General features: G+C 43.3%; 1 protein-coding gene, 1 non-coding gene and 1 pseudogene across 2 annotated transcripts in view; 2 read left to right on the top strand and 1 right to left on the bottom strand.

Annotated features, from left to right (window-relative positions):
• Positions 1-15510, bottom strand: part of LOC126162159 (uncharacterized) — a 352513-nt gene that overhangs the window by 138650 nt on the left and 198353 nt on the right. Inside the window, exon 2 of the mRNA XM_049918470.1 lies at positions 329-548. Within this exon, the coding sequence (XP_049774427.1) occupies positions 329-496 (168 nt within the window). The 5' untranslated portion in view covers positions 497-548. The remainder of the gene's footprint in view (positions 1-328; positions 549-15510) is intronic.
• Trnag-gcc (transfer RNA glycine (anticodon GCC)) lies at positions 11561-11631 on the top strand. The gene has a single exon. It is a non-coding gene; the product is annotated as a tRNA-Gly (tRNA).
• On the top strand, positions 15060-15177 carry LOC126164172 (5S ribosomal RNA; annotated as a pseudogene).

Raw genomic sequence — 15510 nt, 5'->3', positions numbered from 1 at the left:
ACTGAATGGCTCTTATGCGTTAAAACGGAAATTTGCCGAGAAAAAAATGTATTGCATTACTTATTGAATGAAAACTGAAACCATTTCTTTACAACTCAACAATAATCGATAATTTTACAAAAATTTAATAGGCGACCTCCAATTTCTTTCGAGGTTTTGAGATTTACGAAAATGGCTTATTTTAGGGCTCTGATACAGCTGCGGAATCTGTAAAAAACGAGGACAAAGAAATTCGCAGTTGTCCAGTCTCCTAATTATTGCAACCGGTGAACACAGATCTTACGACTCTGTAGAGTGGTGAAATAAAAGGTAGGCGTCAGCGACGCACCTTGAGCATGCGGATCTCGCGGAGCGCCATCTTGCGCACGTTCTGGTCCTCCTCGGTCTCGATGAACTTCTTGATGGCGACGAGCTGCCCCGTCTCGCGGTGGCGGCACTTCATCACCAGCCCGTACGAGCCCTCGCCCACCACGGAGATGTTCTCGTACTTGTCCATCGCGCTGCCCTTTCGCTCTCATCCCAAACTCCGATCCAACGTCGTTCTCATGCTGTCAACAAAACGCCACAACATAAATGACAAAGTAGGAACAAACAGTACAATAAAGATATTATTCTTCTGGGGCAACGGTTTTCCATTCATAAAATTAGGTTATGTCTTCGAGAACCGCCTATATTTCGAGAGTTACACACCCTGTCAGTTTCAAGGCATAAATGCACAAAGGAAGCGCTGTGCAAGGGAATTTGAAACCTAGGTATGCAGAGCATATCTGGAAAGATAAAATACACACACAAAGTGTGTGAGATCAAACAGCGAAGTCATCGGTCTCGTCGGATTAGGGAAGGATGGGGAAGGAAATCGGCCGTGCCCTTTAAAAGGAACCATCCCGGCATTTGCTTGGAGCGATTTAGGGAAACCACGGAAAACCGAAATCAGGATGGTCGGACGTGGGACTGAACCGTCGCCCTCCCGAATGCGAGTCCAGTGTGCTAACCACTGCGCCACCTTACTCGGTCTTTAAATTTATTTACAACTATACCATCCAAGGTAATATCGCCATACCATAGGCTATGTCACAGAATCTTGGAGGGAAAGCGGACATCAGGCATCATGCAAAGTGTCCCATTTGTCTTGACCAGGCCAAATAACTTTTTGACCAGAAAACTAAAAAATAAGTATTTCGTCCACAAGGGACGGCATTATGGGGCCTGCGACTGTTCATAAATACAAATAGAACAGTTTCTGGGTCAGTCACATATTTATTTTGCCACTACGCGCTTCTATGTTTCGCACCATCATCTTCAGGTGGAGAACTGTTTATTTACGAACCTGGTGTTGGTGAGAAGTACAGACATCTTTTCACAGCAGCAGGCCAGGGGTAGTGTAGGTTACGTTGCTTCTTTTGCTAATGGTAAAAATTGTGTATATACAAAAGACACTTCTGAAGTCAAAAATTACGAATTTCTTACAGCGAAATTAGTTACAGGGACGCCAGTGTCGTAAAAAGTCTGCATACTGCTACCTGTTGTATGTCTTCTCCACTGTACATTACGTTTACACTGTCACTTCAGACATTTTGTACATGTTACAGATATGCTTGTTTATATTGAATACAAACATAAAAGATTAAATGGTTTCTACACAAATATGTTTTTCCTTTTTTAAAAATATGAATGGGCTGCACCTGAATATAGACTGAATTGTGTAGAAGTCCATGTTCTGGTGCAGACCGTTCACATTTTTAAAAAAAGGAAAAACATACTTATGTAGAAACCATTAATCTTTTTTATTTGCACCCAATATAAAAAATCATATCTGTAACATGTACAACATGTCTGAAGTGACAGTGTAAACGTAATGTACAGTGGAAAGGACATATATCAGGCAACAGTATGCATACTTTTTAAGACTCTACCGTCCTGTAAGTACATTTCACTGTCAGAAGTTCGTGTTTTTTAACCTCAGAAGTGCCTTTTCTAAATAAACAATTTTTATCATTAGCAAAAAAAGCAACATAACCTACACTGCCCTTGGTCCGCTGCTGTGAAAAGATGTCTGCACTCCTCACCAACACCAACTATGTAAATAAACAGTTCTCCACCTGAAGATAACGGTGCGAAACATAGACGCGCGTAGTGGCAAAACAAACAAGTGACTGACATAGAAACTGTTTTATTTGTAAATTAAAAAATGTATCAAGCGTATGTTGTTTAGCTACCAGTGGTACACTAACGAGCACGATTGCCTTTCTTGTATCTTTGTTCGTTACGAAGATATGAACAATTGTATATATATTAAAAAATAGCCCTATATTTTTTATTCTGTAATCCGTGTCCTCTCCTCAAGACCGGTTCAACAACTTATCACAGTGTGTCATTCACGTAAACAAGACGTTATTAAAATCATAACACAAAATTGACTTTAACTGTCCTGTACTAGTACACAATGTAGGTACTCGGGTTATTGCAACTCGTCCACTTGCTGGAGTTGACAGTAACTGAATAGAAACACGAGGAAAATGTACCGCTCATTCGGTGAACAGTCTTCAGTCGAAAGTTTGTGTGAATAAAGTGTCTATGTGTACACGAAATTTCAATGACCAACTTTCTCCTCCGAATGTGAAAATATTTTATTGTCGCCAGCCTACACAGAGAGAAACGAACATCATCATAAAATAAGAGCAATCAGGGCTCGTACAGAAAAGTTTAAGTGTTCGTTTTTCCCACGCGCTGTTAGAATGTGGAACGATAGAGAAATAGTCTGGAGAAATAGTCAAGTGCTACTAACATACTATGCATAGGCGTGAAATTGAAATACTATCCGAACTTTGTCAGACTGTTTTCAATCATGTCTAAGACTATATTAATGCTGATTAGTGTGTTAAACACAACACGTAATTATAAGATATAAATGAAAGAAGAAACGATAATTAGTATAAACTGTACTAATAAAAATGAATTTCAGCTTATCGAGATAACATAACTGTTTTAGTAAGACAAGTTACCCCAAATCGATACGAATTAGCAAAATATTATGCACATTCGGCTGCGAAACGGTCTGTGCCAACGTTCAGACCAGTCGTACTGGATTACCATTGCTGACCTACCATGAAAGTGTGCAAATTTAGCAATGCGTGAAGATTCATAACGAAATTCATTTATTGACAGAAGCGGAAAAAGTTAGCAGTAAAAGTATGAAATTCTACAAGAGTTTCATACTGACATTCACAGAGCGCCGGTACAGAATAAAGGTAGCAAAAAACGTATTGGGGGCGCTAGAAATTCTTAAAATTGCTTCACTTATAGTCTATCTGCCTCCATTGAGATTAGAACCGAAACCAAAGCAGACCTCCCTTGCAGTAGCACACACCTTTCACTACGCTAGCAGACAATCCAGGCAAACAGCCCTCTATTATTACCCCAGACATGAATAAGCCGGCAATTCCACAATGAAAATTGCAAAATGATCTGCAGTTTCTGTTGCATAGAGCTTTCTGGACTGAAAAACATGAATTTACTATCTTTATGTCACCGCTTATGAGACAATTATTCGGGATGTTTACCGACATACCAAATACTGTTATTAGCGAGTAAATTTAGTAGGATAATTCTGCACCACCCCAGGAAATAAACGGCGACATAGCTGCCAAACGTATTCTACAATGTTTCGAATTCTCCATCAGACTCGTCACAGTTAGAAAACGGTCATTAGCCTGTTTCTTAAGCTATGGGAATGCTCGCACTTCTAAAACGTAGTGGCATTAATACTAGGATCTGAATTATCACGTGTATAGGTAAATGGATTGTATTTGCTTTCCTGTAAATGTGATTTGGATCGAAAGCGTAGCTACGATTAATATGCTGATGTATCGACTGCAATTAGAACATTTCGAATAAAGAGTAGGAGGAATTATTTATGCGGCCCTCATCTTCAGTAACTGTCGTAGCTTTTTTCGTTATTAGGATTTAGTCACCTAAATCGGTAAAAATGAAACCCTACTAGTCTCACTTTCTTGACTGTCTATCTGTCTACCCAACCCTTAAAACCCGTTTACCTCGACTACAGGTAGAGATAATAAGCGGAAATGTATCGCACTTCCTGCGGTATACGGTCCCTTGGTGGTTTAAAAAAAGTGTGGACGCAATCTAAAGATACGGCTGTTTATGTAAAGAAATTTTACGCAACGGTAATCCAGTATGACTGGTCTGAACGTTGACACAGACCGTTTCCCGGCCGAATGTGCATAATATTTTGCTAATTCGTAAGGATCTGGGGTATCTTGTCTTACTAAAACAGTTATGTTAGCTCGATAAGCTGAAATTAATTTTTATTAGTACAGTTCATACTAATTAGCGTTTCTTCATTCATTTATAATTACGTGTTGTGTTTAACACAGTAATCAGCATTAATACACTCCTGGAAATGGAAAAAAGAACACATTGACACCGGTGTGTCAGACCCACCATACTTGCTCCGGACACTGCGAGAGGGCTGTACAAACAATGATAACACGCACGGCACAGCGGACACACCAGGAACCGCGGTGTTGGCCGTCGAATGGCGCTAGCTGCGCAGCATTTGTGCACCGCCGCCGTCAGTGTCAGCCAGTTTGCCGTGGCATACGGAGCTCCATCGCAGTCTTTAACACTGGTAGCATGCCGCGACAGCGTGGACGTGAACCGTATGTGCAGTTGACGGACTTTGAGCGAGGGCGTATAGTGGGCATGCGGGAGGCCGGGTGGACGTACCGCCGAATTGCTCAACACGTGGGGCGTGAGGTCTCCACAGTACATCGATGTTGTCGCCAGTGGTCGGCGGAAGGTGCACGTGCCCGTCGACCTGGGACCGGACCGCAGCGACGCACGGATGCACGCCAAGACCGTAGGATCCTACGCAGTGCCGTAGGGGACCGCACCGCCACTTCCCAGCAAATTAGGGACACTGTTGCTCCTGGGGTATCGGCGAGGACCATTCGCAACCGTCTCCATGAAGCTGGGCTACGGTCCCGCACACCGTTAGGCCGTCTTCCGCTCACGCCCCAACATCGTGCAGCCCGCCTCCAGTGGTGTCGCGACAGGCGTGAATGGAGGGACGAATGGAGACGTGTCGTCTTCAGCGATGAGAGTCGCTTCTGCCTTGGTGCCAATGATGGTCGTATGCGTGTTTGGCGCCGTGCAGGTGAGTGCCACAATCAGGACTGCATACGACCGAGGCACACAGGGCCAACATCCGGCATCATGGTGTGGGGAGCGATCTCCTACACTGGCCGTACACCACTGGTGATCGTCGAGGGCACACTGAATAGTGCACGGTACATCCAAACCGTCATCGAACCCATCGTTCTACCATTCCTAGACCGGCAAGGGAACTTGCTGTTCCAACAGGACAATGCACGTCCGCATGTATCCCGTGCCACCCAACGTGCTCTAGAAGGTGTAAGTCAACTACCCTGGCCAGCAAGATCTCCGGATCTGTCCCCCATTGAGCATGTTTGGGACTGGATGAAGCGTCGTCTCACGCGGTCTGCACGTCCAGCACGAACGCTGGTCCAACTGAGGCGCCAGGTGGAAATGGCATGGCAAGCCGTTCCACAGGACTACATCCAGCATCTCTACGATCGTCTCCATGGGAGAATAGCAGCCTGCATTGCTGCGAAAGGTGGATATACACTGTACTAGTGCCGACATTGTGCATGCTCTGTTGCCTGTGTCTATGTGCCTGTGGTTGTCAGTGTGATCATGTGATGTATCTGACCCCAGGAATGTGTCAATAAAGTTTCCCCTTCCTGGGACAATGAATTCACGGTGTTCTTATTTCAATTTCCAGGAGTGTATAATCTCAGACATGGTTGAAAACAGCCTGACAAAGTTCGGATAGTTTTTCAATTTCACTCCTGTGCATAGTATGTTGGTAGCACTTCGTCGCCTTGCCTGTTATGCTGTGTAGCAGACTTTAAAGCTGTGCGGATCAGCATAACGAAAAGGCGAGGAGTTTTGCTCGTTTTGTCCACGACTGTACATGTATATGACATGGATGAAATTGGTGACGTGTTATAAATCGATGTACACTGGTTTCAGGAACAAAAATCTCCTGTTCAAGATGCCGTGTGCTCATGTGTGGATTCAATGCAACAGAAGCGAGAAAAGTAATTCAGGTGGCTTTGTCCGTGCGAGCTCTAAGATGGCTGCGTTTCCTTGTCTTGAAATTTCGTTTTCTGAAGCGTCACTACAAGACGAGAAAATATCTATCGATTAGATGTTTTCGCTGTCTGAAACGTTCGTCTGCCTGAGTAGCATTATGCCTGCCTATAATCACAATAAAAGAAAAAAATGGTTTAAATGGCTCTGAGCACTATGGGACTTAACATCTCAGGTCATCAGTCCCCTATAACTTAGAACTACTTAAACCTAACTAACCTAAGGACATCACACACATCCATGCCCGAGGCACGATTCGAACCTGCGGCCGTAACGGTCGTGCGGTTCCAGACTGTAGCGCCTAGAACCGCTCGGCCACCCCGGCCAGCACAATAAAACAAAAGTAATGATGATGCCTTATTAATAAAGGTCTGCTTTTACTGTACTCAACACATCATTTGAAAGTGCTACAGTACTGTATTACATGTGCCCACGTCGTAAATACATTGAAGCGCTAAAGAAACCGGTACAGACACGCGTATTAAAATACAGAAATACGTAAATAGGCAGAATATGGCGCTGCGGTCGGCAACGCCAACATTACACAACAAGTGTCTGGCGCAGTTGTCGGATCGGTTACTGCTGCTACAATGGCCCCAATGGCAGGTTATCAAGATTTAAATGAGTTTGAACCCTGTGTTACAGTCGGCGCAAGAGCGATGGGACACATATAGTATCTCAAAGGTTGCAATGAAGTGGGGATTTTCCCGTACGACCATATCACGAATGCATCGTGAATATCAGGAATCCGATAAAACATCAAATCTCCGACATCGCTGCGGCCGGAAAAACACCCTGCAAGAACGGAGAGAATCGTTGAGCGTGGCAGTATTGCAACCCTATAGCAAAATGTTGCAGATTTCAATGCTGGACCATCAACAAGTGTCACCGTGCTAACCATTCACAGAAACATCATCGGTATGGGCTTTCGTAGCCGAAGGCCCACTCGTGTACCCTTGATGACTGCACGACACAAAGCATTATGCCTCACCTGGGCCCGTCATAACGACTGTTGATGACTGGAAACATGTTGCCTGGTAGGACGAATCTCGTTTCAAAATGGATCGAGCGGATGAACCTGTACGGTATGGAGACAACCTCATAAATCAATGGACCCTGCATATCAGCAGGGCACTGTTCAAGATGGTGGAGGCTCTGTAATGGTGTAGGGCGTGTGCAGTTGGAGTGACATAGGACCCTGATACGTCTATATATGACTCCGACAGGTGTCACGTACGTAAGCATCCTGTCTGATCACCTTCATCCATATATTTCCATTGTGCATTCTGACAGACTTGGGCAATTTCATCAGGACAATGCGACACCTCACACGTCCAGAATTGCTACAGATTGGCTCCAGGAACACTCTTCTGAGTTCAAAAACTTCCGCTGGCCACCAAATTCCCCAGATATGAACATTATTCAACATATCTGGGATTCCTTGCAACGCACTGTTCAGAAGAGATCTGCACCCCCTCGTACTCATATGGAAAGCCCTGCAGGATTCATGATGTCAGATCCCTCCAGCAATATTTCAGACATTAATCGAGTCCATTCCACATCGTGTTGCGGCACTTCTGCGTCCTCGCGGGGGCCCTACACAATGTAAGGCAGGATAACCAGTTTCTTTGGCTCTTCGGTATAAGAAAACATTATTGAAATTATTGTCACGCTAACTTACATTCTACATAGGTGAACAGCATTTCTACCTCCTCTTAGTTGTTTTACATTATACTCGCAAAAATCTTTACCCGAGAGAACGGTTAACTGAATAGCGGGTGCGCATTTTCCCTGTGTTTCCATTTGTTTACTGCCAGCTCCTGCAATTGGACGAGCTAGGTTTCTCCAGGCTTCTGCACCTTGTGGCAGTACACGACAGTACGAGTCAACTACGTTTTTAACTATGTCATATTCACGTGAATGGTACACTGGGAAACGTTTTTGAATAGATCTTGAGGATGGGAAATGGACAACCGAATAAAAAAAATTACGTTTCTTGCTATTTTAACAGGACGTAGCGTCGTTCATATCGTCGTAACGAACAAAAATACAGAAAGGCAATCACGATAGTTTATGTCCCACTGGCAGTTACACAACATTTGCGCAATACTTTTTTTGTACTTCTGGACAAAAAGTTAGTTTGGGTGGGATAACTCTACATATGTTCCTGCAAATGGGTCAACGAAAAGTTGCAGTGATAACCTCTTGAGAGAGTTGGGGCTACATCTGATACTTCATGTCGATGCCAGTCGCCAAGGACGATAACAAGGCAACCATTGCTGCTCCATCGGCTTCAACCGAATATAAATGAGCTTGAAATTCAAATATTAGTGTTCTGTCACCATGAGCGTTCGCAGAAATTTTTTCCAGGGGAAGGTGGGGTATAGACTCTAAAAATTACCGAACTGTTTTCGATATAAATGAGTTGTTGAGTTTCGAGACATGTCACGCCATAGGAACTAATTTTTCAGGTGACGCTAAAAACTTATTATGTTCCAGAGAATTGATTGTTATCCACCTAGTAGATGGGTAAAACTCTGTACTCTAAGACACCTGTCCGTTGCATGAGGATTCAAGTACCTATCATATCATTTAACTGGAACACAAATTCTAAATTATCTATTACCATCGCCTTTACCATCCATAGAACAAAAACATTCGCGATCTCGTCTCTAAAACAAATTATCTGCACTATGCAGTAGACGAGGATCGGTTTGGTTTTAGGCAAAGTAAAGGCACCAGAGTTGTATTTACGATGTGCAGCTGATAACGTCAGCACGATTAAACAAAAATCAAGTCAAGTTCATAGGATTTGTCGACCTGGAAAAAGCCCTCGACAGTAGCAAATAGTACAAGATGTTCGAAATTCTGAGGAAAATAGGGGTAAGCTAAAGGGAGAGACGGGTAATATACAACATGTACAAGAACTAAGAGGGAATATTAAGAGTGAAAGACCAAGAACGTGGTGCTCGGATTAAAAAGGGTGGAAGACAGGGATGTCTTTCACTCCTATTGTTCAATCTGTATATTGAAGAATCAATGACGAAAATAATATAAAAGTTCAAGGGTGGAATTAAAATTCAAGTGAAAAGATATCAATGTTAAGATTCATTGTTGACACTGCTATCTTCAGTGAAAGCTAAGAAGAATTACAGGGTCTGCTGAATGGAATGAACAGCCTTATGAGTACAGAATATGGATTCAGAATAAGTCGAAGAAAGACCAAAGTAATGAGAAATAGCAGAAATGAGAACGGCGAGAAACTTAGCATCAGGGTTGATGGTCACGAAGTAGATGAAGTTCAGGAATCCTGCTACCTAGGCAGCAAAATAGCCTACGACGGACGGAGCAAGGAGGACATCAGAAGCAGACTAGCACTGGCAAGAAGGGCTTTCTTGGTCAAGAGAAGTCTACTAGTATCTAACATAGGCCTTAGTTTTAGGAAGAAATTTCTGAGAATGTACAAATACTTTTGGTGCACAGCATTGTCTGGTAGTGAAACGTGGCTGTAGGAAAACCGGAACGGAAGAGAATCGAAGCATTTGATCTGTAGTGCTACAGACGAATGTTGAAAATTCGGTAGATTAATAAGAAATGAGATGAGGAGATTCTGTGTAGAATCGGAGAGGAAAGAAATATATGGAAGACACTGACAATAAGAGGGGACAGGATGATAGGATATCTGTTAAGACTTCATGGAATGGTACTAGAGGGAGCTGTAGAGGGTAAAAACTGTAGAGGAAGGCAGAGAATGGAATACATCGAGCAGTTAATTGAGGATGTAGGTTTCAAATGTGCTCTGAAACAAAGAGATTGGCACAGAAGAGGAGCCGGCGGGTGTGGCCGAGTGGTTCTAGGCGCGTCAGTCTGGAACCGCGCGACCGCTACGGTCGCAGGTTCGAATCCTGCTTCGGGCATGGATGTGTGTGATGTCCTTAGGTTAATTAGGTTTAAGTAGTTCTAAGTTCTAGGGGACTGATGACCTCAGATGTTAAGTCCCATAGTGCTTAGAGCCATTTGAACCATTCTTGAACAGAAGAGGAATCGTGGCGGACCGCATCAAACCAGCCACAAGACCAATGACGCAAAAAAGGAGATGTACACAACTCTACGCCCCAGTGCATTTAAGAAAAATGCTTAAACACTGCCTTTTATCGACCACATGACTTTTCTTCGAATAATTAACAGATATGAACAATTCCTCCTGTGTCAAACAGTAAAGCAAATGCTTCCATCTTTTCCCATTTATATTTCCTTCTCTTTTCGCTTCTCAAACCGCCACTTGACTTTCTTTATCCCCTCCCTGCATTCCTTGAGAACACAGCGCTTTTTTTTAAAAAAAAAAACAATATTATAGCCTACATGTGAAAAGAGAGAAGTCTGACATTTCCTCTTTTCCTTCCGTTCAGGCCACAATATCTAGCGGCCTTCTGGTGACAAATGTGAAACGTGTGCTGTCTTGCGAGTGGTTTTGTTCCACTTATGTTTATATGTACAGAGATACAAACACATCTTCTGCAATTTGGAAGTGATACAGTTTTTTGATGAACGGTGTTTGTAATCATTTTATTTCAATTAGCTCTTTATAAATCTCGCAACCGAGTAACGACAGTTTTCTGTAGTCTGTTAAGGTGCAGTAGTGAAATTATGACTTCTTTGGGAAAGTTATACGGAGAGACAGTGAACTCTGAAGTTCTCGTTTCTTTCTTTTCTTTTTTCTCATACAGCAGGAAAACTCATGTTTAATGGGGCGCCAGATTATTACAAAATGAAAATAGCAAATCAGCATTTGTGAGGTTTGAAATTTAACTTTGATATTGAGGCTGTCATATCTTAAAAACTAAATTAATTATGATTGAAAATTAGTGAGGCTGAAACTTTTTTAGGCTGAATTAAAAATTACCAGCATTGTCGTAAATCACGAGTCATCTTACATTTTAGCAGATATGGAGTCACATAATTCATTTTGGTATTCCTGGCTTTACAAACAAAGCTGGAACAGTTGATGAGTTTATAAACATTCTATCGAGTCAGAACTGTGTAGAAGTATTTGAACTTTTATTAATTCTGACATTTAGTTAATTTGTAATTGTTCAACTTTTCTTCTTTCGTATAATTAAATAAGATAACAACAATATTTTTTTACGAAGAGAGGAGCAAGACTGCATGACTATGGGATGTGCAGCAATACAGCACGTGCCTGCAGTCCTTTTTGTGTGGCAAGGAGGTTTCTGACGATTGCGCATCGTAAGGTTCGGTACGGGGTAGTACATTGAATATCAGTCTACAAGCTAGAAAAATACTTCACAAATGAATATATCTTTTGTCTACGACTATAACTTCAGTACCAACGCATATTATTGAGGCATCGGTGGTTCAGTGGTATAATGCTCGCCTGCCACGCGGGCGGCCCGGGTTCGATTCCCGGCCGATGCATCATTTTCAGGTAGCCGAGCCAATTTGCCCATAGGTAGTGTCGATATTGTTCCAAAGTTGCAAGCAAAAAAAAAAAAAACCTACAGAAGTATCTTGTCATTACGCAACAGCGTATCGCCTCTGCTGAGCTACTGAGACGTGGGAGTGACGCAGCTTTCCCTGAGGCGGCAGATGGGACGCAAGCGCTATCTAGCTGCCACTGCTCACTACGAGTTCCGCCTGCTGCCTGCATAACAGCCCACGTAATCGCTAGGTGGCCACAGCGTTTAACGTCTCTCAGTGGAGGATGACGGTGGGAAGAGGGGGACGGGGGGAGGGGGCTACACAGATGTATGTTTGTTGTCTGTCAATAGCAAACAGAAACTCTGGAACACAGTCTCCTAACAAATGCCTCACCATTTACATGCAGTCTTCATATAAAATTATGTCTTACGGACTGTCTGATAATGCCTTGCTTTGTGCCCTCCTATCCTTCACTGTTTATATGTATCAACATGCTCAATCATCTTCCTCACCTTCGTCCGAAGAGTTCTCGGCGATCTTCAGCTTCTAGATACACTAGTTCCAAGATGTCGCCTACACACATCTCACTAGCTTCTCGTTTGTCGTTCTTTATCACGATCAACTCAGCAAAGAAGTCCCTTAATCTATCTCCTTGCAAGTACATTTTATTACATAACAATCACTGTGGGATCTATGCTCTTTTCCATTCATTGATTTTTTTTCAAATGAATCAATTTTGCTTTCTAAAAAAAATGTTCAAATGTGTGTGAAATCTTATGGGACTTAACTGCTAAGGTCATCAGTCCCTAAGCTTACACACTACTTAACCTAAATTATCTTAAGGACAAACACACACACCCATGCCCGAGGGAGGACTGCAGCGCCTTAGACCACTCGGCTAATCCCGCGCGGCCTTTTGCTTTCTAGGAAATAGAAACAGATGCTAACATCCAAAAATATAGACGCTGAAAGCACAAAAATATTCATGAACAGCTCTGTGTTGGTGCGAAACGTCGAGTGGGACAGACAGAAAGGGACCTATTAGAAGCCTGACTTAGATAAGATGGACTGATAGAGTAACTAATGAAGACATTCTGCAAACTTGGCAACAAGAAAACGTTAGTACCCTGCTAAAGGACGCAATGAATCGAAGAGGTAGACCGGTTTGGGTAGCTATTATGTCAAGAGTCGTTGCTGACGACTGTAGGATTGCGGAGAGTAGACGTGGACGTAGTGTACACAGAGGGGCAGGATATTGGTATCGCTGCGATTGTGGCGTGCAGCAGTTATACTTAAACGAACAAGATAGCTGGCCAGCGACAAGAATGGAGAGCTCCATCAAACAAACCTTAGGACTCATGACCAAAACAATAGTAACGAACTTTTTGACAGCTGCACGACTACCGACTAACACGATGTTCTCGTGATACGAACTGGCAAACAGATTTTTATTTTTCGAGAATAATCCCCAAAACTTTTAATTTCAACGTTAATTTTTTACTGTATGATACATTTATTTTCCGGCCGCGGTGGTCTAGCGGTTCTAGGCGCTCAGTCCAGAGCTGCGCGACTGCTACGGTCGCAGGTTCGAATCCTGCCTCGGGCATGGATGTGTGTGATGTCCTTAGGTTAGTTAGGTTTAAGTAGTTCTAAGTTCTAGGGGACTGATGACCACAGCTGTTAAGTCCCATAGTGCTCAGAGCCATTTGAACCATTACATTTATTTTATGAGGCAATTAAGCTACAAAAAGAAAATAACTGAAAGACAGCCTCCCGACTTTCTTTGTATTCGCGAGACAGAGTGAGACGGAAATTAAGGAACATTATTCCTTCTGTACAGAAGCAATTTTAATTCAAATGGCTCTGAGCACTATGGGACATTATGTCTGAGGTCATCAGTCCCCTAGAACTTACAACTATTTAAACCTAACTAACCCAAGGCCATCACACACATCCATGCCCGAGGCAGGATTCGAACCTGCGACCGTAGCAGTGCCGCGCTGTGTGGACGCGCGGTTTGAGACATCATGTCGCGGACTGCGCGGCCCCTCCCGCCGGAGGTTCGAGTCCTTCCTCGGGCATGGGTGTGTGTGTGTGTGTGTGTTGTTCTTAGCATAAGTTAGTTTAAGTTAGATTAAGTACTGCGTAGCAATTTTGGGCAAGGTTAATTTTAAGGTAACGCCTTTCAAACTATTACTGGTGGTCACCAAGATGGTGGCGACCGTTAGACAAGCTCCTTGCATGAATAAAGCCGTCGGGAGCACCGGGATATATTCCCGGGAGAAATGAAATGTATTTGCATTTGCGTTTATAAACCACCTCATATAATGAGAAATGACGACAATGAAAATTTGTTGCACCGCTGGACTCTAACCCTGATTCCCCGCAATACGCGAACGGTCGCCTTAACTGCGTCGGCTACCCGAGCACGACTGACGGCCACACCCAGACTTCCATATATCGTCGTCCATGTGTCATAGCCGTACTCGTACATCCCATTAATATTGTTCCCGTACAGGGGAGACATTTTATTTGTGAGTCGTAGTCCGGTATTGGCCGATAAATACCAAATAGTATGTTGTGAAGAAGTGCCATGGAATGTCCCTTCGGACATGCATGCGTGTCCGAAGGAACACTGCGTCGTACCTCTTCACAACACAGGCGCTGCAATTTTGTATATTCCTGAGAGGTAGCTGACCGCGCGGCTAGCCGGGCGGGTAGAATAGAGGCAAGGAGAAAATATTATGATTTTTTTATTTGTTCAATCAGGCCTTACTTATGTTATTTAGAGACAGTTTTTGTGATCAAATTTTTCAAAGCCTCTTGCTCTAGGTTTCATGTCCAAATTAATTATTCAAGCAGTTAATACTGTTCAAAATTCTTGCAGTCAGATTGGTAACTTTTACAGTATGAAAGACTTCCCTTTTCATCACGACAATTAATTACCTTTACAGTGCAGCTTGCCTTTCACATTACGACAGTAAAAGATTCATTACGACAGTTCATTTATCATCACAGCGCTGGCTTACAATCAGAAACAGAGTACTTCAGACATATTTTTATTTATTTTGATAACTTTCAGTACATTTTTATTTATTTAGATAACTTCAGTCTATATTTTTATGTATTTAGATAATTTCAAGGGTGCCAACAGAAACCTGACAGGCTGCTGTTTTCTTGTTAAGCCCAAGTTTTTAAGTAGGACCTAATGGCGACACACAGCCTGATTTCTGTCGGCGTCCTGAAACAGTCAACACGCAGCGTCCGTGTCCATCACATAGGACCTCGTGGGCAACCGCCAGCCACAGTCGGCATAAAAAGGCGAGATGAACTTTGTGAACTTGAAAGTCAACATTAGTGCACTCGTTCCTCCAGATTTTATTGTTTAATATTCATTTTACATTGCCTTGTAAATCTTGAATAAGGGCAACGGCCTTGCTGCAGTGGATACACCGGTTCCCGTCAGATCACCGAAGTTAAGCGCTGTCGGGCGTGGCCGGCACTTGGGTGGGTGACCATACGGGCCACCATGCGCTGTTGCCATTTTTCAGGCTGCACTCAGCCTCGTGATGCCAATTGAGGAGCTACTCGACCGAACAGTAGCGGCTCCGGTCAAAGAAAACCATCATTACGACTGGGAGAGTGATGTGCTGACCACACGCTTCTCCTATCCGCATCCTCAGCTGAGGATGACACGGCGGTCGGGTGGTCCCGATGGGCCACTTGTGGCCTGCAGATGGAGTGCATGTAAATCTTGAATGCACAACATATGGCAATTAACGAGTCGATTTTGGACTCTCCCCATTGTTGCGATTGTAGTACTGCCCTGTTTACCAACATCCCAATGATTAGCTTAAAAGTCCAAACTGACTGCTT

The sequence above is a fragment of the Schistocerca cancellata genome, chromosome 2 (assembly GCF_023864275.1).
Source record: "Schistocerca cancellata isolate TAMUIC-IGC-003103 chromosome 2, iqSchCanc2.1, whole genome shotgun sequence".
NCBI lineage: Eukaryota > Metazoa > Arthropoda > Insecta > Orthoptera > Acrididae > Schistocerca > Schistocerca cancellata.
The sequence above is the reverse complement of the archived record's forward strand: the minus strand, read 5'-3'. Positions and strand labels throughout refer to the sequence as shown.